Source organism: Xenopus laevis, chromosome 5S (genome assembly GCF_017654675.1).
Source record: "Xenopus laevis strain J_2021 chromosome 5S, Xenopus_laevis_v10.1, whole genome shotgun sequence".
Lineage (NCBI taxonomy): Eukaryota > Metazoa > Chordata > Amphibia > Anura > Pipidae > Xenopus > Xenopus laevis.
Window position 1 is genome coordinate 66148495 of NC_054380.1, and position 27491 is coordinate 66175985.

Genomic DNA, 27491 nt, shown 5'->3' on the forward strand with positions numbered 1-27491 from the left:
GCACATTCGACCAAAAACCTCCAGGTCTCTTTTTCCATAAACTACTATTAGATTTATATATGTTTCAGTGCATCCAAAAATGAATTAAAAACAGATGAAAATACAACCAAAAAATGATTGTCTCACCCCACCAATTTCATTTCATTTGAAATATGAATAGCTAGCAGCTGCATAGCATATTTTCTATATTAAATATGCTTGAGTGTAGTCTATAAAAAAAAGAGCATCAAAATGCCAAGGGGAAGATTGTCTTTATAACTTGATCATCTACTTTAATGAATGATACTATGTATCCTGTGATCTCTAGCTCTCCTGTCTGAGAAAATACCCATTCTAGTTTAATATGAGCTCAATGAATAGTGTTTGTGTTGACCATATTTTGCCTTTTGTTTTGAAAATCTATTGATTGTTTTATTAGTTATGCACAGATAATCCCCTTTCTTAATAGACTCCTGCTAAAAAAAATAAAGTCACTGCAAAGAGAACAGGAAGGGGTTTGTATACAGGTAAACTAATTGTCCACCTCGCAAGAACCAAACTTATAATACCTTCAGTCTCCCTGTTTGCCCCTGTTCTCAATCTTTATACATAAAAAACCCATTTTAATAATTAGGCAAAAAGTATGCTCAGCACAAGCACTATTCATTGAACACATGTTGAACAATGAGGTATTCTGTCCCTTTAAATGTAGTGGGTTGTGAAAATTAATTTTTTTCTAAAGTCAGATGTTGTGAAGAGTTTTTATGAAAATTTAATATTGCAGTTGGCTCTTCCAAACATTGGCCAGCCATGGTGTTCACCCATGTGTAAATATATTAGCCACAAATACACACACTTAGGGGCAACTTTATCAAGGGAAAATTCAAATTTTCGATTTCGAATTCTCGAGTTTTTATGGCCAAAACTGTCAAATTCGGCTAGGGAATTGTTAAAATTGGATTTCAGTTTTTCAATTTCTAAATTTATCATGTACTGGCTCTTTAAGAATTCAAATTCGACTATTCACTACCTTAGACCTACCGAATTGCTGTTTCAGCCTATGGGGGACGTCATGGGTTCAATTTGGAGTTTTCTTGCAGTCTTCTTGAAAATCTAGTTTTTTTCTGAGAAAAAACTCGAATTGAATTTGATTCAAGTTTGCGGGTCAATCCAATTCACCCAAGTTTGAAAAACCTGATTTCATAATAAATTGCAGTTGGACGAATTTTAGTCAAATTTCGAGTTCATGGGAGTTTGTGGGAATTTTTCAAAACTCCCATTAACTCTAAATTTGAACCTTGATAAACACCCACACACATATGGATTCTGATTCAGATCTTTAACATTCGTGCTTCCATATGCTTCCCCACTGTGGATTTGCATCAGAAATACCCTTTTTCCTAACCCATATCTCAGTGACTTGAATCCTGACACAATCAAAAATAACATAAGACAGATGTATAAAGAAATGCACATTTAGATTTAATTTACATTTTTTGACAATTTGCACATAAATAACATTGTAAACCAATATGTAAACATAATTTTTGTTGTTCTAGCAATGTAAAAAGCCTGTTAAACTTTGGTCAGAATTTTCTTCTTAAGAAGTAAAAATAAAAAGAGAGAGAGAAACCACTGTTTGCTACATTCACATGTAATAAAATTCTAGTGAAGTCTTAAAAAGTTGATACATTAAAAAAGTCTTTGAAGTGAATACAGAAAAGCACTACTGGCAACAAGTAAGGGGAGCAAGTGTCCAGTCACATTAGTGATACTTTGGTATATATTACATTAATACTTTAGATCTTGCTACATAAAGTCAGACCATGGCCTGCGTGTGGACTACATGGATCTTTTAAAGCTGTAAAGTTTGTACCTTTCCTGGTTATTTCGGCATGGGTTTAGAGGAAGGCATCAGAGAATCCATTTCTTAGGTTTTATATATACTTTGAATTCTGCTTTGCCATGATCTATAGCTAACAGAATATCTTTGGAGTGAAACATAAAAAGCGAAGTAGTAGTATAAAGTGTATGCAGTTTTCAGTCTGCACATATTTGGTTTTTTTGTGAAATCACAAAATTGTAGTTGAAACAACTTGTTTCCTGCACCACTGGACACAAGCATTGAGGTAAATTGTCGAATGCCCTTTTCATATTCTTTTAAGTTAAACACATCAAATAAATGTACAAAACACTAAATACTGAAGGAAATGACTCAGCGAGAGACAAAGAGAAAAGAAAGGAGAAATACAGAGAAGGGGAGGGGAGATAAGTATGCCAGTAACATACAAATTACCCGTGTCTTCAACTGGAATATTATCCATAACTGGAGGTGGCTCTCATGGGATTGGGCTGCATTTTCACGTTCCCTCCCTTTCTGCATAATCTTTAAGGGTTTTTACTTATTTAATACATTATTTTTGCATATACATAAATCCCATTCCTTTTACTTCAGACTTGTGTGGTATGTCTGTGTGGCGTTAGACATTTAACAAGTGCAATGTTGTGCACTGGGGTACCAAATTCCACTTATTACTGACCAATATATTAGAAAAGTGTTCAATAAATAAAGCCATTGATGGAAAAAAGGGGGGGTTTAAAAGGCAAAACCTTCAATACATTTTGTAAAGAAAAAAAAAAAAAGCTACGGATCCAACAAGTCTAATGTGCAGCTTTGGCAACAAAAATTGTTCATTTGGTATGCAGATCCTATAAATACTTGTCAAATCTTAGGTTTTCTGTTGTTTCTTTTTTTCTTTTGTAACTTATATGTGCAGAAAATATCTACATAAATGGCCACATGAAACATATATACATAAATATATACTGTATATATATATAGATTGAAATTACAATGATTTTTTCCCCTCATTGTAAACATTTGATAATTATTGCTTTAAGTATGATAAATTGCATAATAAATTATGAAATAATTTCAATGACATATAATTATGGATAAATGATTGTCTTTCAGTGATAGAATTAATAAGTGAGTAGGCAATACACACATTTCCCTGCCTTTTTCCATGCCCTGAGAATAGTTATCTCGGAGATCCTTCTTTTCAAATAGGGCTCTTAGAGAGTTTTACCTCCCCAGGCCAACACAATGACATAGCTACATAAATATATACAAATAATTGCTAAGAGTATCCTGACCCCATAAATAACACTTAATTCTTCTTTCTGTTAAGAGTCCATTTGATCAAAGGATTCTTGTTTGACCTTTACAGGTAACAGAGGTAGTGGAGAGCTATGAGGCAACTTCATTACTATTGCATCAGATCGGTCATAAAAGTTGCATCCGGATGTGATAAGTCCATTGCCCATATTCCTTGAGACAGACACTTTCATGCTTGATTCATCTATCTCTCTCCTGAGAAGAGTCATTATTTCTTTCTCCACAGCAGGAGACATGTCCATATCTTCCATATCATCTAACTGGTCTGCACTGTCACTGATGTCAAACTTTTCAATTTCGTCATTGATTCGATTCAGATCCTCCATAGACAAACCCAGTCTTGGAGATACAGGGCAATTGCCTTTCATGTGGAAGTTGAGGCTGCACAGGTGGATGTAGCTCTTGTGGCAATGAATGCATTTGTGTGGTCTCTCTCTTGTGTGAAGGCGTTTGTGCAGTTTGAGATGAACAAATTGAGTAAACTTTGCAGGACAAAGTTTGCACTGGTAGGGCTTCTCTCCAGAGTGCAGTCGTAAGTGGGTCTTAAGATTGCTTGTGCTGCTGAACCGTTTATGACAAACCTAGAGAAAGTCAGAACAGTACATACATCAGTAATGTTTATCTACTGTATATCTTCATTTATATTTCAGCAGCCACTTGAAAATGTTGTGTGGCAGTCAATTTCCCTTAACATGCTGAGTTATAGAAGATTGGACATATTAAACTACTAAGAGTTTTTTACCTATTATAACCCAAAAATGATTGCATTTACACTTGTTAATTGTTAACTGCATTTTAACTTCAATTTTTCTTTGTACGTCACGTCACTCACCTGACATTCATGAGGCTTCTCCCCTGTGTGTACCAAAAAGTGCTTCTGTAAATGCGCCAGCTGAGTGAATCCTTTATTGCAAGTCTGGCATTTAAACGGTCGCTCCCCACTGTGTACCCGAAGATGCACCTGGAAAGGGAAATACAATCAATTTAGTGCCGTGTTCCCAGATCATCAGTATTCTAGCTATGTGGTTGGAAAATGTAAACTACAACTTGGCACAACAAGTAAATGCTTACCTTAAGGTTTGAGAGTTGTCCAAATGTTTTTGAGCAAATATTACATTCATATTTGATCTTTCCATTTTGCTTTTTCAGCGGGTATGGGAGAGTCTTATAACCAGTCGAATTCCTTTTGCTCTTAATGAGATTGATGGCTTCTTCACTGCATGTGGACATCACTGCTGAGGTAGGGTTAGGTTGCATTATGTGCTCTAAGGATGCAGCTGTTCCAGCAGTTGGTGATCCACTTGTAGGACTACTCTGTTTGTCTTTCATGCTCGCAGCAGCACCTGTGATGGAGAAGGCACTATTGGGTGCAGGAATAAGAAAGTCTCGTGGCAACTCAGGTTGCAGAAATCGACGTCCTCCCTCATGTGGTAGAGAACCAGGAAGGGCAGCGTGAGTTAGCAAATGGTGAGGGAGGCTTCCACCTGCAAGCATACTGCTGTAAACTGGATACATCCTTGAGAAGGGGCTGAAATTATTAATATTGTTCAATGAATTGAGTCCATTACAGCCAATGCCATAGGGTGGTAATAAATATTTAGAATACGCTGAGTTATAAGAGGATACAAATGGTGGCAGGTGACTTGCTGGGGGTGCATACGTTGGAAATGACCCCAAACCTTCAGTATTGTATGGTCTGTTAATGAATGGATAAAATTCTTTGTGATCTTGCACTGGATGATGAGGTGAAACTGCCGATCCAGGACTACTGTGAGGACTTGAGCTTTTGAAACTTTGGTCAGGGCTACTTCTTGATGAAGGACTTGGTGTTGTGGATGACTGAATTGGTGAATGCATCAGATAATTCTGTCTGTCCGTGTTATAGCCTACAGATGCCTTTAAATAGTCTTCATGAATGTGAGAGTGGAAAGGGTAAACTACCCTTGGGAAGAAAGTCCTTTCAGGGCTACAGTTTTTATGTACACCCACTTTTTCTTTTTCTGGTGAGATTGCAGACATAGAGCTCAGTAGATTGTCTTTGTGTTTCATGTGGCTTGTTGTATCCCTTAGGATTTCTTTCACACTGTGCTCCTTTTTTGGAGTTTTTTTCTGTGGGATCAGTTCTTTCTTTTTCTCCACTGTAATGATCAGGCTTTGTTCTGAGATGAAGGAAAACAATTACTATTAATTAAGCTTAATAATTATGATTCATATATGCTTGGTAGAATGATCAGGATTTAAAGCAATGCATTGTTATGTTTTTCAGTAAATGTCCCTGCTTTGTACCCCAGTTAAATGACTACTCTGTACTTTTAATGCGAAGGCTATACAAATCTGACCATTCCATATGTACTACTGCTACTAAAATATATGACTTTTTGTGAACCAACTTTGCATAGTTTTTACTAATAGAAAGTAATGCCTCTGGTAGCATTCCTTTGGATTATTACCATGCAGCATTGTTGGGCTCTGTGATGCCACATTTCTTGTACAATATGCCTTATCAGGCTGAACAATCGCTATCTCTGGGACAAGAAGTTTAAAATAATTTTTTCAAATTAAAAGAACAAACATGCAGGAGAAATATTTTAGAAAAGTTTCACTTCCAGTTGACTAAACCTGTTAGTTGGCTCCTTTAAACGAAACATGTTCAATAGTTTGTCTAAGCAGCAGTACATTCTAATAAATGGTAAAAGAATAAACAAATTGATGTGCATTATGTGTGTGTGAACATGCTTTACAATATGGCTAAAAAAGCCACTGTGTCTGAATCAACCATTTTCGATGAACACATATCTGCTGCCTTCCAAATTATGCAGACAATGTATAGTCTTAAAAAAAATTGTGTTTCAGTAAGCTCAGTAGCTAAATGTAATTATTAAACAGATGCAAATCTAATTTTACGAATGGTTAAGTAGCCTAAGTGCATAATCTGCCTGCACTTTTGTACTGGTAGAAATAGCCCCCTCAAATGTTCCACTTCAAATAAGCCACATGTGAAAGTTTTGTTAAAAAAAAAAATTAACCCAACAACCAAGAAACTGACAGTAAATGCGAGATGGAGAGATATGTCTGGTACATCAAGAGATGCAATCTGGTTTTACCCTAAGAGAGGAAGTTGAGTTGAATTTCTGAAGAAGTTGCCTCAGTTGGTTTACTTTAAAAAAAAGACATAGATCTTGGGTTTGTGTGGTGTCTGCTTACATGTGAACAATTTTAACTCTATGTTGAGAATAAATGAAAGGTTCCTACTTATCGAGACTTGAAACTGCTTGACTTGGTGTTCTTTTGATGCCCCTAAAATTTGGTTATGTGTTCAAGGAAGACTTTCATGGAATTATCTAAACTTCTTTTTACTGAACAGTAGCAACACCTATCTATTCACTAGATGGGATTTAAATGCAAAACTACACTTGTTAAAGGTAGCTACACCCATATAAATGCTAGGTTTTAACATTAGATCACATAGGCAGTGCTAGCATTCCGATCATTCTTTCTTAGTATACTTACGGAGATTCACTACAAGCTCTCCAGAAGTAGGATAGTGAAGTCTGTCAGCAAAGTCCCGGCAATACCACACCAGAAGTTCCTGATTGGCTGGTATAGGCTTAATGGTGTAAAAATAGATGTTCATGCCATTCTGGCAAGCGGCAAGGTTTTGCTCCTGAAGAGAGTGTGCTGGGTTGACATAGCGCATCCAGTTGCTCTTATCTTCATTGTAACCGTCGATGAAGTGCTGAAAGTCACCATTTGAATAGATCTAATATTCAAGAGCAAAACAATGTACGGTTAAAGTTAGAAAATGAGGAACAAAAGGAAAACAAGTAAGTGGACATTAAAAAAGATTTCATATACAGAAACTGATAAATGACACTCATCAATTTGCCATCACAGAAAGAGACTGACAGGAAATGGATGTGGCTGTGCCCATTATTTGTTGGTTGAAAATGATAATATCACTTCTTATAATAACACATAAACCCACATTGATCAAAAAATTGCACAGTGGCAATATTGTAGACTTTCTTGAAGGTGCTCTAGGGTAAACCGTTGTAAATGTACTTACTACCTGAAAAACCTTTCCTGCGCAATAACAACAACGTAAGAGAGAAGATTTCTCAGAAAATTCTCAAAATTCCTAATTCTCATTTTTACCAGCACTCTCTTTCACTAGACTGTAGCAACATTTATAAAGATACTTGGAATGCAGCCCTTTTGTCTGAACACTGGGCATAGCAAAGGTGAACTTCACCTGCCATAACAATGAGCAAAGCTGGGACAAGGCCAACAGTGTCATTCATTCGTTCCTAGCCAACTTAGTCACTTTTCCTCTCAGAAAACAAGCCTAGTCTTGTGTTACTACTTTGTGTTAGAAATGAACAAAAAGAAAATTCCCCAACCAAAAGCCAGGTTAAAAAAAAACAATGGAGTTTAGATAGCATATAATTAGTCACAGTGAAAATGTCACAAGACAAAACAATTCTTGGTTCTTTTAGCTCATTGTTGTGTTTATGAAAGTGAGACTAAAGGGAAGGACAGGCCTGGTGCATATGAAAGCGACCAATTGTATTCTGGTCAATGAATTCGGCAGACTACCCTGCACATGTAGAAAGCCCCGTTCAATAGCAATGCAGCATTTAGGACGATACTAATGTTAAACTAAGTCTAATACTTTCCCAAACAATTACATTTCTGCAAATATATTCATTATAAATTAAATGTCAGAAAATTGCATAAAACTGTATTAAAAGTACTCTTTTTTCAGAGGTGCAATTGAGCTGCAGTGTTCTGCAAAATGCAAGGCAGATATAGCTGAGAGATGCTAAAGAAAAATGAAGAATCACTTTCTTTTTAAAGCAATTTCCTGTAAATTAAAAGGGGGAAATACATGTGGCTGCGCTGAAGTGCTGTGCATGAATTATTGCGGTGTATGAATGGTGAGAAAATGGAACAGGGCTGTTTGAATGTCAGAGGAGTTATAATCTTTCCTGGTTCACCCAGGTTTGTAGACTTCAAGGAACATAGGGCTCTCCTATTGCTTTGGTGTTGCGCAACCTCTTTTGGAAACTAAGATGACAGGTTCCAGCATTCAGATAAAAAATATGTTTTCATTTTAGCAATGTTTTCATTAGCAATGAAATGCATCGAACTTATTACCTGCATATATAAATGAACCTCTAATGTGACAGAAAATATCAGAACACTAATAAACCCTATGTAAAACATTCAATAGAATTATAATTATAGTAAGGAGGACATCATGTCATTGCATTCACCGTTACTATTTAAGTTTCACCAGAAATTTGGTTTGTACCATTTGGCTGGAGCATGAAATAGGCAGAAAGGCAGAAATGTGAGGTCACATGTTTACAAAGAAAGAAACTACTAGGCCATCTTATGATGTTCCCATGTTCTTTAAAGCAGAGAGAGAATGTGCTGACTCACAGCTCAGTTTACAAGAAATAATGTCACTTATGGGGTTTACTCAACCCCACACATCCTCTCTCTCTTTCTCTCAATACGTGAGACGCAGGCAAGTTTACATTTTTTTACTTCTAAACTAGATGTTCCCATCGCAATGCCAGGATGTGAATTGCATCATATGGGAAATGATTTGCCACGGTTTCCCTTTAGAGGCATACACAGACCAAATGAAAGGTGTCTTACAAGGAAATGATTGCCAGTAATGCTACAGCTATCGAATAATGAAAGAGAAATTAGATCATATTAATAAGAGATGGGTGACAGTATAAACTGTCCTTACAATACCTGATTAAATTTGCTAATTCAAATTCATGCCACCAAAACTGGAAGCAATGGTGTTTTTATCATGTATGCTGCCTATAGCTATTATAGGAAGTCCCTTATGGGAAATATGCCCTCCAAATATTTTATCTCATAGATTTTTGCTCCACATATAGCTCCCATTCTAAGAACTATCCAATTCATAATCCTTGCAAGATAAACATTAAAGAGCTACAAAAAAATACCATATTGCAGCCTAAGCCTTGTTCGCATTTCTTTATACATTCATGTATAATCATTTGTTGAACTGACTGATTTTATTACAGATATTATTTCTTTTAAACTCACCCGCCAAAAATATTTTCTGTTGGCATTCTTTGGAACAGTGTCATTTGTGTAGATCTCCCCTACAAATGGTCCAAACCGTGTTCCTTTTGGTATATACTCTTTGCTGACTACTCCAACCACCTTACAAGAGAAAATGAAGAATGTATGATTAAATACTCATATAAACAAGTGATAAGGCACTGGAATTCATTGAAAACATGAACGTTACAATGAACATTTTGACAAGGTTATATTTAAACAAACATATTTCTGTACAGAACTGAACAATACGATGATCTTTACAGAGTATTTAAAGCAACAGAAATTATTTTTGGTAAGCTGCCCTCTGCTTAACAGCTACGACATCAGCAGTTTATTTTAAAGGCTAAGAACTTTCTCAGTGCCATGTTTGTGGACACTGTAAATATAAACCTGAATCCGTGTATTGCAAGCATTTAGCCCAATAACCAATGTGACCTAGAGCTACTTAACACTTAATATTTTAGCAGTTCTCTACAGTAAGTACCAATGAATAGCACAACTACATATAATTAATTTTCCAGGTCATCTTTGGAGGCCTTGCAATTTCTCTGGTGTGATATTTAAAGCTCAGAGAGGTCAGATTAAATTGAATCATGAGCACCTGATGTCTTTGACTTGCAAATGCATAATGCTGGTGCTCTATAAAGATTCTAATTATGGAGAGTAATAAATGCCAAGTGTGTGCCTCATAGGTATTTCAGTGAATTAACAAATCTGAATGAACAGCCCTTGTTAATCCACATTTCAGCACTAGCACTTTTCATGATTGATCCCAATAGCATAAGTAGGGATGAAATGTGCCAACAGAGGGCGATGTAGACAAAGTTTTAAGATGCTCTGAACTGTTTCAGACAAAAACACAACTTGTTCAGAACTTCTAGAGCTGCTCTTATTTAAAGGATTGATTTGCAACACTGTGAAATGCTGGGTTCAATATGCTGTAATTCTTCTACAGTTGCCCAGTACTCATCAAGAGATACATTTTTGGATCATGATCGTATCATAGAATGATACCTAAAGGAAAGTGACAAGGGAATATGAGGTGAAAGAATGTGTGTCAGATTAAGCTCTTTTGTGGGGGACAGGCAACCCGTTCTGATATAAGCAGATGCTGTTGAATAGGCACTTTTAAGTTCATGACCAGTTTTGTTTCAAACTTCCCCACAACTCTTTCATGTAAGATATTTTCCATATCAGTGCAGTCATTAGCATATCATATTGGTGAGAATTTCTTGAAAACCCCCTTACTTGAAAGAGTCAAGTGAAAAACATCTGGTGCTGAAGTTTCAGTGACACAGCATGTCAAACTTCACTGGGTTTAACATATCAGCCTGCAGTTCAGCTAAGCACACAGCTAAGAATAATCAGGTGCCCTGGTTTTCTTTGCAGGAAATTCAGTTTGGTGGTAACAACAAATTCAAAGACGGTTTAAGATGTAGAAACCCGCTGCATTCAACAAGCATGGTGTTTACTTTTGATTAATTAAGAGATTATCTAAAAAGCAAAACTTTGACTAGATCAGGTTAAAAAAATGGACCAAAACCTCTAGGAAGTGGGGGTGGAGGATATGCTGACTACCCAAACTAATGCTCCTTCTTACTCATGGGTATTTAGAAATCCATTAAAATACGGCTAATCTAACTGGAATGAAACTGCCACTAGAACTGACCAGAGATCCCAATGATTCATTGCTGGGGCAAGGCCTTTTTCTATAAACACTTCCAGAGAGGAGGCAGTGGGCTTTTAGCATATTCTCTTCCCCCTCCCTCCTCCTTGAATTTATCCTGTTTCTTTACAAGCAGCACTGACCTCTCTATCAATTAGAAAAATCTTTGTCATTCTGTTGGCTCATGAAGTGCTACCTGACAATTGGTGGCATCAGAGGCAAAAACCAGTAACTCATCTTTCTCTTACAAACCAAGAAGACATGTAGCTAGAGTGTGGCAATAAGTATGTTGTAAAGCACCCATTGAAAATCATGTCTAAACAGACCCCAAAGTCTGCAGCATTATATAACCTTGAATTAATCAGGGGCATGCAAAAATAATGTATCAGATGCTCAATTTAAAACTCAATTTATTTTAATAAATAAATGTAAAAATAATAAAGCATACTATCTAAATAAAATGAGCCTGGTCTTTGTATAGCTACAATCAAAGACATTTCAACATGACCTAAATATACAAGTGTTATCTCATTTTTTTTAACCATTATCCATTTAGGTCCAAGCATTGTCTCTGCAGGTTCAACAACATATTCAACCCAAAGATAAATGCTTTCCAAGAAATTTCACTTTACCTTAAACAAGATATCGGCTTATAGCAGATCTGGGGCAGAGCAAATTAATACAGATTTCTATTAGCAATGCATTTTTGTTCAAATAACACATATTGAAGAAACCTAAATGGAACTGTGCATTTCTACAGTTTACGCAACAATATATTGTGCTACATTTGTGGTTCAGAAAAAAAGTGTAAAAGACTCATGTCCTAGTAGGAGTGGAATGCACCAGCACACCTATTATTGCCTTATAAAAATGTAAACACCCCCTGTTCATCTGAGGACACTTTACAGCCCTTATAAAACCAAAAATCTGAAGAATGCGCCCACTCTAGATTCAGAAAAGGATAGTTCTCAGGGCAAAACAATGCAGCTCTTTGGAATCTTTCAGGTAAGGTATTCTAAGGTGATACTGATGCTATAATTCACTACTATTCACTTTTAAATTAGGGGGGCATTATCTACATTCTGAAATATAAAAGAAAGAAAGGAATATGGATATTTGTAAAAGCTGAAGTGGTGATCTTTTTATTGTGAACTGCAGACTGAGGAATAACATATGGGAACATTATCTCTAATAATGTTTACTATCAAGAACTACCCTAATTGTCCTGCCAGACGCATATTAAAAGACATTTGCACCTCTTTAAGTGATGGCTTAATCTTTTGAAACAAGTGACAAAAAAAGCTTTGAGCTCCTACCTCTTTGCATCCTGAGGCATATTTGAAAAGCAAATTCCTGGGCAAAGATGCTTGTGCCTGAACTACATTACTTCCATCTGAGCTGCTGTCCGAAGAGTGATCCTTCACAATATATGTGCACTTTTCTTCAAATTCAGGCTCTGACCATAAAGTCATATCAATTCCTTCCATATCCATTTTCATTGTTTACTATGTTTCCTCCTGTCAGGGAGTATCAGAACCTGCAATTGCTTTTTGCTGTGTGGCAGCCTGGAAAAGGAGAGACAGGAGAAATAAAAATTCAAAGTCCATCAGATGATGTGGTTTCCTCTGAGACAGTGTGAGCAATATTATAGTCTCTGGTACCTAGGTACATCATGCATAGCTGATACAGTAGAATAATATCCAAGGGAGAAAAAGGCACAAAATCACTTGTATTAAAAAAAACTTAGTATATTTGGTGTATTCGATACCATCATAGCTCCCAAACAAGCCTTGTCACCTACCTGTGAAACCTTAAGAAAATTGTAACATGATTTCTTGTATCTTCTGTTCTCTAAGAATGCTACAAATTGTGGTAGCAAGATGACTTTGTGCCTTTTGGGATCACTGCCTTGGAAAGTGTCACAAACAAGGAAAGGAAGAGGAAGAAGCCGTTGTCTACGTCTTAATGCTAAAAATGGAAATTGCATGCTACAAGGACGGAACTCTGCCTGTCTCTTCTAAATGGGGAAGCCTGAACTTTCCCACCAGCTTCCAGCTTGCAAACAACTTTCAAAACAACCTAAGTCCTCTGACGTCTTCTTTTTCATCCTGCCGAGGGTATTATAAAAAAAATCCTACATCCTGCCAGGATCCCTCCTAGATAACTAGAAGGGGGTCTCGCTTTAACTCCTTCCCATTCAGTCAGTTCGCCCAACACTGGCAGAGCACTAGAGCAGGCAGAAGCACAGCTTCTCAGTACTTCATTGTTCAGCAAAAACGGTTTCCTAAACCTTTTCTATGACTATAAATAAAATAGCAGCACATCCTTACACACGTATTATCAGACTATAAAGCATTCTTTACATAAAATGAACTAATCAGTACAATTCTCTATCAAATCCAAAATAAAATTGAAATATCCAATTCTGATTGTTAATAAAACCTATTCAATATTCAGGCTTTATACATTAAGAAAAAGCGTTCCATATAGTTCCCATTTGCCTACACAGTGTGTGGGCTCTGCATTCTAAGTAACATTTATAAAAAAACGCTAAAACAAGAATGAATGATAAAGAAAAAGATCAGTAAGAAACCAAAACCACCACAAGAGAAGGTTGAAGTTTAAAGCACATACACTGAAAACAGGACAAAAATTACTTGTCAGACACCGCAAAAAAAGTAGAAAAAAAATGCACAAAGAGAAATATTCTTACCAGGCAGTTTCCACACAATTTTCACTATAAAAATCCAACATTGGAGGTGCTTCCCTTAAAGTACACACAGTGCATTGTCTTGCCAGTTGTTGTAATATTATAGTACATAGAAGCGCTGACTCCACACCTTGGACTGACTATCCTCTTGCTTGCTTTCTCTCATACTACCAGACAGGTGCTATGCACTCTGCTTTTTGCCTCAGAGAAATGCTGAAGGACTCTGTGTTACGCCACTACTAAAGCCTATGTGAAACCAAACAGACTGACTGGTTCCTTTCTCTTCCTATTATTAGTTCTTAACTCACTGCTGTCACAGAGGGTGGGGCTAAAACCTACCTGGGATTCTGGCTAGGGCTGGCTCATCACAGCCTTCTAACTCTTGCCAAATATCAAGGTATACAAATAGCTTGCAACTTTCATTGACCGGAAAGCTTAAAGCAAGATTAAACATTATGGAAAAAAAGGCATATATAACCCTCTTTGTAAGCTTTACTTTTCAGGAAAGGAAATACACTGTCATTTAATGCATGACTACACTGGGCATTACATATGTTCTTTTTTTTTTAAAGTAAAAAACACAAAAGTGATTTTAAAAATATGCAAAATGTATATAAATGCATGAAATGTGATGTTATGCCAATACATGTACTATTATTTTATGTGACTACACAGGGAAAGCTCATTTGTACCCCTCCAGTTGTTGTTGAACTGGAACTCCCAACTAAGAATAATAGGGTATGCTGGGAGCTGTAGTTTACAGACATAGAAACCTGTAATGTTTATGTTTAGCAGAGTCATAATAAACTGTAAATCCCTGTGCCCTAAAATGGACCTATTTCTTCTCATGTGGATTGGTAGGCGTATAGTGTCAGAATGGGTGAGAGTGTGAGCTTTGCAAAGGGTTGTGAAAGGAGGCTATAAATTGCCCAAATTACTCAGCACAAAGCACACCAGAAATTGCGCAAACAGTTGCGTTAAGTCAAAAGTAAGCTAATTTGAAAATATTTTACAAAGTCTCTGCCAACTGCAGGCGTGCTCTGAAACAATGCAATTCATAGCAGGGCGAGCAAGAGTTAAAGTAGAGATGTTGACTCACAGCAGCCCAGTGCATAGAAACAATGCAGTCATACTGAAGGTGGCTCTAGCTACACAGAAAAGAAAAACCAAGACACTGAGATGTAGATGCCGCTAAAGCTTTTCATTCACCATTAGCAGTTCATAACACAGAGGGAAAAAAAAAGAAGTGAGACGGAAGACTCAAAACAAACTGAAAGCAAAGGGGTGACTTTTCTTATGGTAAATAGCATTTATACAGCAAACTTTGCAAATGCAAACCTTCACAGGGCTGTTTGAAACTGTATCTAATGAATGTAGAAGCTGCGTAGAGAAAACGACATTCTGAATATTGGATGCCGTTAACCGTCTGGCAGACAAAATCCACACGGGTAACAACATTGCTGGCATACATTGTATTAATGTCCAGTCATTTGCATTAACTTGTGTTAAACAGGGTCCAGCATTTGGTTGTAATTTTATATAATATTAAAGGAAACAGCAGACATGGACTTGAAAAAATAGAAATATATTTTAAAAAATCATCAGTATCATATCATTACCATCATTTTTTATATAGCACCAGCTGGTTTTAATGTGCTTTACAATCATCTCTAACAAACATGGGCCTTACAATAATTTAATACACAAGAGGTACAATATAAAAATATGATTGGGGACCCTGCTCGCAAGAGTTTACAACCCATATTTGCTGTTATGGATTAAATAACCGTAATGGATTAAATAGCCTTCCAGCAACAGAATAATTTCATAAGCCTTTAGACAAAGAAGCAACAAATTCACATCAAATGTGCAATATTTCCATTTAGTATATTTCTTTATATATTAGTGGTTTAACGTTAAGGTATCTGTATGAATTATAAGCATGTTATTCGATTGGTTTGTGCTTCCAAATATGTTTCTAGAAGTCTCAGGAACCTTCAAAACTAAAAATCAGCTTTATTTTCTGCTAGGAAACTATCCATTACATTTAATATGCCATCCCTATAAATGGCAAATTAGTAGATGGTGCAGCATTTAACATGCAATAGCAAGGAAATCTTACCAAAAAAAAGGTAGAAATGGCCTTTTAAAAAGGTTTGTCCTTGGCTATCTACTAATTGATCAAACTATCTATTGTTTCTTCACGGGTCTGAATGAGAGAAGGTGGAGTAAGAAAGTTAATGTTCAATAGGTAGCTCTCAATCCCCTCAAGGTATACAGTTGCTGACAGAAGTGCAACTCTCTGGCCTCTTTAAACTTCCTCCATAAATGCAGCAACTCAAAAGAGATAAGAAAAAAAAAAGGGGACACTGAGGAGAAGTGACAACAAGCAACCGGTCTTCAAGAAAGACATTGTTCTTAGACAGATAATCCTACAATGGAGAGTCCATTAAAGGTATTAGGAGGTTGGCAGCCGTCGTGATCTGGAAGAAGGACCCTGTCTGGACAATAGACAATTAAAGCTGATAAATCTGTACTACTTCTTGCTATTCTAATTCCTTATAATTGTATGCTGCTTGCCCTGCCGCCTGCCGCACGGGGATGATGCGTGTTTCCTATAATCCCCTCACGAGTACCTGACCTACTTCCTGACATGGTCTTTTCAGGACCAGACTTCTTGCCCATCTGGACCTTTCCCTGAAGCTTCTCTGACTCTAGTCACACCCTCCCTTCTGTGCCCACTACCGTATCTAGGCCTGGAGCAGACAAGGGCAACCAATCACATGACACATCCAGATCAATATTCCCCAGCACCAGACAATACACTAATCTGCAATAACAGCTAATCATGCTCAATTTGGCTCACCAGTGATTAAACTGTACTTTTCATTAAGCTCAAAGAACAAGGCAGACACACAGTGACACCATCTGAGACGTAGCCACCAAATGTAGAAAACAAAAGAAAACTGGGAGAGGAAATTTATGTAATGATTTAATTATCGCCGATTTCAGCTAAGAAGCAGCTACAAATAATACCCCACCCCCAGAAACAGTCCAAAAACAAGAAACACATTGGCACTAGAACAAAATTTAACTTTCACAAAGATCCCATCCATGTTTTCTGAAAAGTGATCCCACTGTGCCATAAACAGGGGTGTTCTTCAACAGCTTTTGTAATTGCTGGCCTAGATTTTCTGTTTTCCCACAAAAATACAGATACAATATTCAATTTGAATTCTGTCAAACCAAGAATCAAATGTGTAACTATTACTGGTCTGCAATGTAAGGGGGTCTCCTTGGTGGAGCTAAGCAAGCACTGTATACCTCTCTCACTGTATGTCACATCAATCTTTACCACAGTGGATGTCAGACTGTTAACAATATAACCCAGATAACTCACTTTTTTTTGTGATAAAGCAGGAGCAGGCAGCACCCAGCAGGAGCTTTACTGATAAAATTGTGTCAAACTGAAACTATGTGTCAAATTAGAAGGGGCAATGTTGAAATATGAGGATCAGGAAGTTGATTTATCTGGTACAGTACATTAACTAGTATAAATAACAAGGATGGAAAGTAAACACTTTTACTGAGCTGTATCTCCATTCAGCCAAGGAAAAACAATGGGAGTCCTTGCACCCAGCCTTGTAAAAAGCAGGAGCACGGCAGGTTTCGGATTTATTACTCTCAGCTTTTAATCCCAAAACAATGCAGTGTTTGTTTATACCAACATCTTTAGTTTGAGTATTTAAATTGATCACTACATAAAGATTGATATATTTACACTTTATATATTTACCTTTTTTGCAATACAGAAATTAGGATGAAATCATTATATAAAAAAACATCTTAAAACAATGAACACTAAGGGGCCGATTCATCAAGCTCGAGTGAAGGATTCGAAGTAAAAAAACTTCGAATTTCGAAGTTTTTTGGGCTACTTCGACCATCAAATGGGCTACTTCGACCTTCGACTACGACTATCGAAGGATTCGAAGTGAAAATCGTTTGACTATTCGACCATTCGATAGTCGAAGTACTGTCTCTTTAAAAAAAAAATTCGACCCCCTAGTTCGGCAGCTAAAAGCTACCGAAGTCAATGTTAGCCTATGGGGAAGGTCCCCATAGGCTTGCCTAAGTTTTTTTGATCGAAGGATATTCCTTCGATCGTTGGATTTAAATCCTTCGAATCGTTCGATTCGAAGGATTTAATCGTTTGATCGAAGGAATAATCCTTCGATCGTACGATCGCAGAATTTGAGCTAAATCCTTCGACTTCGATATTCGAAGTCGAAGGATTTCAATTCCTAGTCGAATATCGAGGGTTAATTAACCCTCGATATTCGACCCTTGATGAATCGGCCCCTAAAATTCAGGAACAGATTTTAAAATTTAGATTCTTCATAATATGAGATAAAAAAATATAGAACATTAAAATAAAATATTATGGATTCTTCATAATATGAGATAAAAAAAAATATAGAACATTAAAATAAAATATTGTTACCTTGATGTGTTTCCATAAAGCAGGAATCCAGTCAACAGTAAAAGCATTCCATAGTATTAGTCCATGTGCACAATCTGAGCTAGTGTCTGCTCTGCTTCACCTAGTGCTGCTTATATACACACACACACTCCAAATGGCTCTTTAAATCTAGACTTCTCTCTAGGCTGCAGCAAGGATTTTAAAGTTTCCCCTTACTACAACCCTTCTCCCTCCCCTTGCCTCAGCTCCACCCCATTAGTAATTAGTCTTAACAAGAGCAATTAACAAAACAAACTCTTTTGGCAAGCCTGCCTGATAATTCCGATTGCCAAATTGTTTTAAGATGTGTAAGATAGTTTGATTAGGCTGAGTGAAATCAGACAAAAAGAGCTGTACAATAGAAATCCTGCTTAATATGAATTTGTTTTATAAGCCACATGCTTGTGTGTGTAGGAGAGGGAACAGACCAATTGTCTGCCCAGGGGAAAAAAATAAACAAATAATTTCAATGGCTGTTGAGCTCTTTAAATAGTGAAATAGCAATGTGATCCAAACTTAGAATGTAATCCATTTACACACTTTACGCTATTATATTCTATGTAATGGTTAAAAATCACAACAAAAACAAAAAAACTTAACTTTTATTATATTGTTATGCTATAACTATAAAGTAAACCACTATATAGCCTTAAAACAGCTTCAGATAACTTTGTAAATAGTTAGAACCCTGAGTCCATTGCTATATTTTGAAATTTTGTGGTTTCTGACAAGCAGTAGCTTGAATGTGTGTTGTACAATCCTTAAAAAGCATAGGACAGGATACTCAGAATGTAAGAAATCTTCATGGGGGTTATTGGAAAAGCACATATTTGTTAGAGACTGGAAATAATAGTTCAGAATTGCCAATTACATTGGATATCGTTGTAAATGTTGTCATTCCAACTTCAAAGAATATTCATTCTTGGATCAGTCATTTTTGAAAGGAAAAATTACAAATGGATGTGAACATTCTTTAAACACATTGAATAACTAATTTCTCCATTATTCAAGTCATAAAGTCAAATGAACTTCACATTTCCTAATTTTGCAAATGAAAACATTATAAAAGTCTTTCAATGGCAGAGAGAGAGGTGTGCCACCTGTTGCCATTCTAGTTATCACCTACAATGTAGATAAAAAGATGCAACAAGCTTTGTACTTTATAACCTGACAGTTATATGGTAAATCAATGTATTGGCATTTTTATACTGGTTCAGCCATTTATATGTAAATGAGTGCTTTGATTAATAATCACCATTCATGTTATGTGTTGCAGCGTGTCTCAGTCTGGGGCACTTACTAAACAAAATCCTGTTGAATACAGTTGTACAGTACTGACTGGTTTTCTCATAAGATTCTTGTTATATTTTATTGTTTTTTTTTTTTAGATTGTGATGATGATGCTCCTAATATTTTCCTATTTGTTTTCTGTTTAATGCAGAGTATGTGCTTTAGTTTTGCCAGCAGAATTTAATTCTGAATTAGCTCATCATGACATTGCATTCTAATGGGGAAAAAACCCAAAGAAAATTGACCAACGTCATTGCAGCATTGATGTTATAGACATTTCACAAGCACAATATAACTAAGTAGTGTAATGAACAGTGAACAGTGAATTAACATCAAATTAATTCAATAACAGTATTCATAGGGTATTATATAGTGTGATTATACTCAGCATACAGACTGGTATGTGAGTGGTATTCCCCTGTCTCACAGGTTTGTTCCGTATGTTCTTGGCTTTTGGTATTATTACTAGTAATGTATTTGGAAAACATCAACACATTCCACAACATTGTACAATAGAATGTAATTAACAAGAACTTGGAAACTGATCTACTGTTTAGAATTAAATTTTCTCAGCTGATGATTCATTCCATGGATGTTTTCTTGATAACCTGCTTAATACCTCCAGATAACCCCGACAATTCAGTTGCTTTCTGCTTATTATCAGACGATGTGCTGCTAACAGACATCATCTCTTTGTGGATTATTTGATAAAAGCTGTCACTTATAGAGCATGTCCAATACACATACATACTGACAGCAGACTCCACACTTCTACTCAACTCTAATTACTGAGTCCTCAATTAAAGAAACACCTCTATTAATCTTCTCAATTAAGTGAACACACCACATGGCACAAGCCAAGGCAGCCCATATGCTCTACTCCAGTCACCCAGATATTAAAGCTCTTATAATTGAGTTATCCAAAGAACAAATTTAAGGTGGCAGCCAGCCAGGAAATCCCAGTAGAGATATGACAAAAAAGTTGCAGCTGAGAACTGCTCTGCCCATTTGTTTCTTTTTTATGACCATTAAAATAATCCTATTAGAGATTCTTAAAGACACGTTTTAATGTTAATTTCCCTGAATGTGATGCTCCACAGTCAAATCCATATAGTGTTCCTTGACAATTTTTGGTGAATAGAACTAACCTGATTATGAGGCTTTTTGTCTATCATCTATCTATCTATCTATCTATCTATCTATCTATCTATCTATCTATCTATCTATCTATCTATTATCCATCCATTATCTATCTATCTGTCATCTATCTATCTATCTATCATCTATCTATCTATTATCCATCCATTATCTATCTATCATCTATCTATCTATCTATCTATTATCCATCCATTATCTATCTATCATCTATCTATCTATCTATCTATCTATCTATCTATCTATCATCTATCTATCTATCTATCTATCTATCTATCTATCATCTATCTATTATCCATCCATTATCTATCTATCATCTATCCATCCATTATCTATCTATCTATTATCCATCCATTATCTATCTATCTATCTATCTATCTATCTATCTATCTATCTATCTATCTATCTACCTATTTATCTATCCATCCATTATCTATCTATCATCTATCCATCCATCCATTATCTATATATCTATCCATCCATTATCTATCTATCTATATACCGCCCACAATCCTAGTAATTAATATGCATGTATTTCTTTATTTCTGTTTTGAGATGTAATTATATATTATGGTTTGCTATTGCACCTCCTCAATGTAAGACATGGTTTACTGATGCAGTCAGCTTACTCAATAAGTCCTTTTTAAATATCATAATTCAGTTGGCTGCAAAAAAGGACAATTGTGGGTTTCCAGAACAAAGAAGTTTTTTCCTTGGTATAGCAATCCAACTGAAATGTACAGTTAAAAGGCAGCATGAGCCAATTGGTTGTAATAGCAACATACTGATATATGCAATATATCACTACATGTAAGAAAAAAAGTAACAAAGGGTATTTGTGAAACATTTGTTAAACATTACCCTACAAGCTGTTGCATTTTGAAGGCAGAACAGTCTGTTTTAAAACAATACAATTCTGCAATGATAGTATTCCCTGCTAGACAATAGCTCCATAGTATAAAAAACTCCAATGCTTTTCCAAAAAAAAAAAAACACAGCTAAATGTGAGGTCAATAAATAACAAGTACTCAAATTTATTATTAAAAAATATACAAATTTTTGAGAGAGTATACCTTCTATATATGTATATATATGTATATATATATATATATATATATATATATAGACCGCATATTATACAAAAGACCGCACACTCAGGTCTTCTCAGAGGTGAAAAAAAACAACTTTATTACGACGTTTCGGCTCCTATACTGAAGCCTTTCTCAAGTGGACTCCACTTGAGAAAGGCTTCAGTATAGGAGCCGAAACGTCGTAATAAAGTTGTTTTTTTTCACCTCTGAGAAGACCTGAGTGTGCGGTCTTTTGTATAATATGCGGTCTACATAATTTTTTGAACACCGCACCCAGGCAGCTGTTTTTGTTTTATATGAGTGCTCCAGCTTTGCGAATTTATATATATATATATATATATATATATATATATATATATATATATATATATATATATATATATATATATATATATATATATATCAAAACAGGGGGGTTGTGGGAGCACTCTAAAGGCTTTAACGTATATATATAAGTATAATAAATGCTATTGCATATGTACCCAAAACAGGGGTTATTTTGTTACAAAGTTATGATCATAAAATTGATAAGCCACCATACCACGTCAAGGTAAACCGCGAATGTGGCTTATCAATTTTATGATCATAACTTTGTAACAAAATAACCCCTGTTTTGGGTACATATGCAATAGCATTTATTATACTTATATATATATATATATATATATATATACCTCAAAGCCTTTAGAGTGCTCCCACAACGCCCCTGTTTTGATATTGTATGTATATATATATATATATATATATATATATATATATATATATATATACACAGAACATATCTTTAAAGTACTTCTTCAAGAACACACAAGATGACACACAAGTGTTCCGAGCACAAGGAAAACCCCTCTACTTCAGCTGCAGATTGAAAGCTAGTGTGCTATGAAGAGCCCAGAACACAAGAGTGCATTTTCCAGCAGAAATATTTAGCTTGGCTGCCAGCCAGAGAATGCTGGAAGAATAGACTGAATTAGAGGATTTACCTTCCACGTGCTTGGCACGAGTCGTTAGAGGCACTTAGTAACTCTCTCTCTCATCTCTGTTTCTCTCCTTCTGTGCCAAAGCTTTGTTAGCAGGGGACATTCTCTAGCAGCCATTACATCTATCAGTATAGTGAACCAATGCATTTAAAAAGCAACATAATTAATAATAATAAAAAAAAAAGCTGAAGATTATTTACGTCACATACTAAATGTTCATAAATATGCAATCTGTAAATTTACCCTAGACAACATTAAAATACACATATAGTATTTTTGGTTAGCGTTCCTTTGTTTTTCAATTACTGTTGTATAAAGTTTTTTTTCACTTTTCATTTCCATAAAGTATAGGTTCCCATATTGAGAGGCGCTATACCCTCTCCTTCTGGCAGTCCAATAGCAGTAGACTATTAGGGAAAAATTAGAGGGTGAATTTTTTATTTACTGTTCAACAAATATACTAAAGGCTGTTTCTATACTGTATATATTTAACTGCAAAGTGGGACTTGACCCCCAAAATATTTTCTGTAGCAGATAAAGGATTTATTGGTCAATGAATTTAAAACATTTTAAAAAATTTGACCATATTTGAAAATTACTTATGTGTAGCCCCACAATAATAAAGATACATGTTTTTATATACTTATAACAGAGACTTTAATCTGCTGGTGATTGTTATATGTTTATTTGCTTATTGCCCTTTCATCATCTCTTAGAAGCTATGTACACATACAGATTAAATGTATATTCTGTACACACTGTATAATGTCTTAACACGTACAGTTGTGAAGCTATTGAGGCTTGTGTTAAAAAAACACCAGGGAGCTGTTGAGTCAAAACAAATGTATTTATTAGCCAATCAGAATGTTGTAATGACCCAGGGATGTTTGCACCACATTAGGATGCATGTAGACATGTATACTTCATTAACTCAGAAGGAAGAGATGGTGTCACTGATAATGTTATTGCATTTTCACAGCTAGGAAAACACACATCAAGTCTATTTACATTTAAAATATGTATATTGCATATTTTTTAAAAGGTGTTAAGTTCATGATCTGCTTTTTGATCTTAAGATCAATTGAGAATTCCAGTGTTAACTCTTTTTACTGAAAACAGATAGCACTTTAACTATTTCTTGTATAAAACAATGCTTTGGGTCACTGATTTCAAGTATGTACAAGGAAAAAAAAACATATTGTAAAAGTTATTGATTTAGATACCAGAATACATTGCCACCATGGAACCAAATAGATACTGTATCAAAATGCACAGTCATTTTATATATATATTAAGAGTGGATAAATATCCTCCCATTTGCTGATCATCTGCTCTTTATTTGGTTTGTTAAATTAAATCGTGTGTGGGTGGGGGGTTGGGTGGAATAATTAGACTTACTGCTAGGTCATCTCTAGTAGCTTTGCTATAACTGACACTAAACTACTCCCTCCCATTGTTTTGGCATGTGTGGCTGGCAGTCTGGTAATGGGCATCCATATGGCTTCATAGACAAATGCTGTCAAAACATGGAACCAAAAGCTACAGCACGGCAGGCAAACTGCCAAGAAGCATGCAGTTGTAGCAAAACTAGTGTGGATAGCGTGGTATAAATAAAACATAATGTTAAAAGACTTCTCACAGAGTTGAGCTTGTGCAAAATACTTCTTGCCAAGATCCTGGTCAATTTTAGCTATAAAAAGCTAGTACATTAGCTTCCCACTATTGTGATTAAAATAAAGAAAAATCCTCACAATAATAGGTAAAAACATTGATGGCCGATTTCTCTAAAATCCCAGTTAATATTTTTATTAAAAAAAAGTATTTTTAAAAAATTAAAAAGCCTAAAAATCGGCTGCATGAATACATTTAAAGCAACAGATTTCCTTTATCGTAAAATTATAAAACAATGGAAATTAAAAAATAAATTCCACTTTGTTGTCGGATTTCCCAAAAGAAAAAAAAAACAGATTAATGTAACTGAGCTACAAGAGCAGCAAATTATTCACAACCCATTCTTCATTAAAATCTTATTTTCTTGGTAATCTCCTTTGATCGCTCAAGTTATAAGAAAATATCTACTTCCCATTCTTCTTTCGGACGGTATCAACGTATAGACTTTGAATAGGCAGCATGATGAATTAAATGTATGACAGTTATGACAGGTGAGGAGTGCTTGGTTGGGGCTTACACAGCAGGGATAATACAAAGCCCCATTTAAGTACAAAACCTCTACCCGATGTTGAGGCCATTAATGACAAACAGCAGAATCACTCTTTATTCACCCGGCTAAATGAGGAGCAAACTGATACCACAGACAAAGCTTTGTTAGCATGGAGACAGTTTCTAAATGAAGCCGCCCCAAACAACTGGTTCATGAAGCTGGCTTGCCCAGCTTGTTTTATAGATTCTACCTGCAGGATCTTTCATAAAACAATGCATAAAAAAAATCCAACCTCAAGTTTAGAGCTGGTCTAAAGGGAATTAAAGCCTCTGGCTCTGAGAATCTATCTACAGGGATCCAGTTAAGCCACCGGGAAAGACAAGGCCAGCATTGCAAATCCAAGGAATTTTGGAAGTCAATCCATTAGGATTAATAAAGCAGGCCTCTGATTTTGGAAACAGTGGCCTAAAATATGGAAGCGATGAACGCTGAATCTTCATTTAGTTTATCCCCTCATGACATGGCTTACTGACTCCATTTTATTGTTAAATACACCATCATTCTGCTTAATCATAAAGCTTTAACCTCTTCCATTCCCCAATGCCCAAAACAGAACTCCCCCTTCTTCATCCACAGTTTTAACCCTTTTTACGATTGTTGAATTTCCACTTTAACTTTTTTGGCTATTTCAAAATTTAAAAATTAGCCTCTGTGCATTGTGGCATTTAGAGTACATGGAAAAAGTCAGTTAACAGATGTAGCGCTAGGTGGTTTGTCAAAAGAAGCAAACTTCATTTCTTTATATAGAAGCAGGCCTGCATTTGTGGGGAGGCTACAAAGGCCCAGGCCTAGGGCAGGATTTTAGAGGAGGCATACGACCCATCAGGGCTGCCATCAGAAATCACAGGGCCCCGTATGATGCAATTTCCTGGGCTGCTCCCATCATAAGCCCCACCCACAAGTCCGCCCTCCACACCCCATAGGTCCATCCCCTATCACACAGTTAATAAAAAATATTTGTGGTCAGGGCCCCCCATTAAAAAATATTGGTGGGTAGGACTCCACACGGTGAAAAAAAAAATTGGTTGCCAGGGACTCCCATGTTGTTCTTACTTCATTAGGGTAGCCCACCTGCTGTAAGTGAGCTGCCAACTTCAGAAGGGAGGAGGGGAGCACAGGTGGCTGCATCTTCTTCCAGTGACAGCATTTTCTTCCCTCATTGGTGACAGAATTTCAAGTCCCGGTAAAGCTGCATGGTGATTGGATGAACTGGAGGGGCTATCCAATCCCTGAGCAGCTTAACCAGAACTTAAAGTCTGTGACCAATAAGGGAAAGGAATGGACAGAAGATACTTCCCCCTGTGCTTCCACCCTGCCTTCCCGAAGTCGGCAGCTCTCAGAAAGCCCTACAACTCTACCCCCTGTCCCCCACTGATGGCTGAGACAAGAGGATAAATAAAGCTCAATATGCAGGGTATATTTGCTCTTTCAAAAGACCTCACAGAATGAATGTTAAAGCACAACCCTTACAGGGATACTTCCCATCAGTGTCTCCGTAGAAAGACTGGATGCTGCCACAAGGCTTACTGCACTTCATTTAGTCCTATGAATGTTAATTGAAGGAGATGCATGTTTTACATTAAAGCAGGGTTTGTAAAAATGAGAAAATTTGCTTTGATCTTAGTTGGCTAATACTCTGGTTGGGAGAAGAACTTCCATTGGCTGCACAGTGTTCAAACTGACCTCTGGTTTGACCCAAACAAAACAGTTATGAGAACTAAAACAACGAAACCAGTATGACTCTTGCCTGAAAATAGGGTCTGACACAGTTTTTACACTATACTAATTCCTATCCAAATGTTTTTCATAGACATCAGGTTTACTTCCTGATGCAAGCCATTTGTCTGTGATCTTCCAGCCTGCATTTTAGTTCCACTTGAAAACACCAATCATATCTGATATGGGCCCTCAAGCTCTTCCTCTCTGCTGCTGTGCATCTTGGTGTTGAACATGCCTGGCTTATGTCTGTCCGCAGCTCAGCAGGCAGAGGGAGCAACATTCTGAAGAAGAGTCAGAGACGACATCCAGGAAAACGGCTTTCAGTACCTTATCTGAGTGACACAACACTTAACTTTCACCACCTGGGTCTGGCCTTGGAGAGGAAACAGTTGTGCTTAATTATTGTCTCTCTACAGATCCCAGACAACTACTGTTTAATCATACATCCAACTGATATAGGTTAGTGAAAAAAAAGCTATTTTTAGTGAGGACAGTGATTTTCTTCCTTTCATCTATGAGTAATGTACTTCCTTTTGGTCTCAGCCATACCACAAACCAGTCCACACCAGATGCTGAATATTAGGTAAAATTAGAGACCGGGCATCATACCCGATGTGAGGTGCTTTGATGTTTCAGCTTAACTCACTTGAAGCTATTTTAAATTAAAGATATCCTATGTTTCTTCTCTGTCTTTTACTCTTATCTTAATTACAATTTCAGTAAAGTTACACTAATGCTTCCGGGACCAAAAGAAAAAAAAACACACAAAAAACCTGCTGTAAAAAAAAATTCTGGACTAAAGTTTACTTAATACTATGGATTATGTAGTAAAACAAGCAAAATCGTGAGACAACATTCATGACAAA

The 27491-nt window shown here is 36.3% G+C and overlaps 1 protein-coding gene across 3 annotated transcripts; it reads right to left on the reverse strand.

The window, feature by feature from the left end:
* Positions 1–1438: 1438 nt before the first annotated feature.
* On the reverse strand, positions 1439–18217 carry prdm1.S (PR domain 1 S homeolog). 3 transcript variants are annotated; one of them, NM_001087104.1, is given in 7 exon segments: positions 1439–3738; positions 3990–4118; positions 4229–5316; positions 6668–6917; positions 9251–9370; positions 12254–12502; positions 18152–18217. In NM_001087104.1, coding segments are annotated over 6 exon segments (2343 nt in total). In that variant the 5' UTR covers positions 12437–12502; positions 18152–18217; the 3' UTR covers positions 1439–3165.
* Between the last annotated feature and the right edge of the window lie 9274 nt (positions 18218–27491).

Coding starts and splice junctions, on each gene's coding strand:
- prdm1.S (XM_018264247.2), bottom strand. CDS start 12,436: ATGAAAATGGATATGGAAGGAATTGATATGACTTTATGGTCAGAGCCT. Junction 9,371..12,253: donor ATGCCTCAGGATGCAAAGAG/GTAGGAGCTCAA, acceptor TTCTCTTGTAAG/GTGGTTGGAGTAGTCAGCAA. Junction 6,918..9,250: donor ACAGAAAATATTTTTGGCGG/GTGAGTTTAAAA, acceptor CTTGAATATTAG/ATCTATTCAAATGGTGACTT.